The sequence below is a fragment of the Rhea americana genome, unplaced genomic scaffold (genome assembly GCF_003343005.1).
Source record: "Rhea americana isolate MKP2758 unplaced genomic scaffold, rheAme1 scaffold_1398, whole genome shotgun sequence".
Lineage (NCBI taxonomy): Eukaryota > Metazoa > Chordata > Aves > Rheiformes > Rheidae > Rhea > Rhea americana.
Genome location: NW_028185481.1, coordinates 1 through 2,460, shown reverse-complemented (window position 1 = coordinate 2,460; position 2,460 = coordinate 1). Strand labels below are relative to the sequence as shown.

Sequence of the window (2,460 nt, the reverse complement as noted above, 5' to 3'; positions counted from 1 at the left end):
ACAGAATACTTACACAATGTCTTGCTGTCCCTCCTGCAGCAGTGCCCGGTACTGAGCAATCTCCTGTTCCAGGCGGGTCTTGATGCCCAGGAGCATCTTGTACTCTTGGTTCTGGCTCTCCATCTCACACCGAATACTGGCCAGCTCCTCCTCTACCGAGTTAATCTGGCCTTGGATTTGTTGCAGCAGGATGCCATAGCGAGATTCGGTTTCTGCCAAGGAGTTTTCCAGCGAGTTTTTCTGAAAGTGGAAATGCAGCAGCTTAGGACCAGAGCGCTACGTGTCCCATTCAAAGGAGGAGAGGGCCCTCAGCGATCCGATCCTGCCCCACGTACCGTGCTGAGCTGTGCCTGCAGTTCGATCTCCAGGTTCTGCATTTCRCGTCTCAGTTCGGTGAGTTGGTGGCTGCTTGTCTGGATGTCCCGACTGCTAGAGGTGACCTGCTGATTGACTTCTTCAATCTGCCAGAGTCAAAAACCAAAYACCCTTCTGAGCAAGAAGGCTCYSTCACAGRGCAGATCTGCTRGCTGAGAACTAGGATAACCACAGTGCCTCTCCTTCTAATTCCATCTTGCTGGAAGACAGCCTAGTCATTGCTCCTCAGATTCTGGCTTGCCACCCAGTCGTCGTACATCAGACCCAGCCTGCTCCCTTCCTGCCACTGGGAGTCCTTCCCAAACGCCTTACTCCTTGCCRTTCCCTGAGCTGTGCAGGGGCAGGCTGGTGTTCCACCCAGCCGCCGCCTCTGATCGCAGCAGCCAAAGGTCTCCTGTTCCTGTGAGCAGCCTGCCCGGTACTGCCWGCCYGGTACCAGAGTGCCCGTGCTTTTGCACAGAAAGAGGCTCCACTCTGTGCRTTGCTACSTACCTTGACTTCATACCACTGTTCGACCTCTCTGCGATTCTTCTCAATGATCTGCTCGTATTCGTTTCTCAGGTCATTCAGTGTCTTGGTCAGATCTTCGCCGGGAGCAGCATTGACCTCCACGCTCACRTCGCCACCAGTTTGGGACTGCAGCTGCCTCATCTCCTGCAGAGAGTCCARAGAGAGGAACAAAGAGTACAGGTCACTTCTTCAGCTAGGGACAGTGAGCCAAGCAMTATGGAGGTTCAAAGGAACGACATGCACATGGCATAAGTCTGAACTGACTTGATAGGTAAACGTTAGGCACCCTGAAAGACCAGAAGAGTATTTGTTGAAGGTGCTATTTATCATTGGCTCTTACCTCTTCATGGTTTCTCTTAAGAGCAATCAGCTCATCCTTCAGGGTCTCCAGCTCTGATTCCAGAGAAGACCTAACCAGAGTCAGGTCATCCAGGAGATTTCTCAAGCCATTAATATCAGCCTCCACACTTTGACGGATGACCAGTTCGTTCTCATACCTGTGCCACACGGAGGAGAGAGAGAGGGATGGGGAGATGAGCTGACAGCTGTTGTCAACAGCCCTCCCCCTTGCTACGCCTGTGTGCCAGGAGAAGAACGTGGGGGCTCAGTCAGTCYCCTCGGGGCAGTGCCTCGTCTCCTGAGTTCCATGAGCAAGACACAAGAGACATGCAAGGCTCACTCACTTTGTTCGGAAGTCATCGGCAGTCATCTTGCTGTTGTCGATGTCCAGAAGCAGTTTGTTGTTTTCCACAGTGGCAGAAATGATCTGCAAAAGAGTAAGTTGGAGTGGCTTCTCCTTGTGCCCAGCACACCCAAAAGAGGAAGAAAGGAGATGGTGCAAAGCTTTGGTGGGGCTTTCCTGCAGGTCTGCTAGCACCCACCATCCCCATAGAGCCACAGCCAGAGGGAAGAAAGAAGTGTTTGCAAGTGAGAATAGTGTGGAAGAGATGGAGCCTGGTTAGTCAGGGCTCCCTTACCTGGTTCTGGAGTTGTTCGATGGTCTGGTAGTAGTGGGAATAGTCCTTTGAAACACTGGGAGCTTGTTTCCTGTACCACTCCYGAATATATTGCTCAAGCTGAGCGTTTTCTTCCTCCAGTCTTCGCACTTTGTCCAGGTAAGAAGCCAGGCGCTCGTTCAGGTTCTGCATGGTGACCTTCTCAYTKCCGCTCAGAAGGACATCTCCCCCWGCSATAAAGCCTCCTCCCAGGCCGCCACCAAAGCCACCTCCCAGGCCTCCACCAAAGCCACCAGCAAGACCACCAGCACACACGGGCCCTCCATAGCTAATGCTGCATGCACCTCCACCATAGCTTCCACCACCTATCACAGAGGAGGCATATCGCCTGGAGGAGAYGGAGGAGCTCCTGCCACTACCGCTGCCACAGAGGCCTCCACCTCCACCACTTCTGTAAGAAGTGCTAGATGTTCTCTTGATGCTGCAGCTCATGGTGAAAGCAGTAAGTATCCAAGCCCAAGCCCAAAGCCAGCTGCACAGCTAGATGCAGAAGATCAGACTGTAGCCTTTCTGTCTTTGCTGATCACTATTTATACCTTCTTGGGTGGGTGTCACCTGT

At 52.9% G+C, this 2,460-nt stretch overlaps 1 protein-coding gene across 1 annotated transcript; it reads right to left on the bottom strand.

Annotated features, from left to right (window-relative positions):
- Nucleotides 1–9: 9 nt before the first annotated feature.
- LOC146599486 (keratin, type I cytoskeletal 16-like) lies at nt 10–2,333 on the bottom strand. The gene is made up of 6 exons (XM_085298513.1): nt 1,863–2,333; nt 1,569–1,651; nt 1,226–1,382; nt 868–1,029; nt 336–461; nt 10–240 (listed from the first exon to the last, which is right to left on the bottom strand). Exons 1-6 carry the CDS (start codon nt 2,331–2,333, stop codon nt 10–12), a joined length of 1,230 nt encoding a protein of 409 aa, XP_085154639.1.
- Between the last annotated feature and the right edge of the window lie 127 nt (nt 2,334–2,460).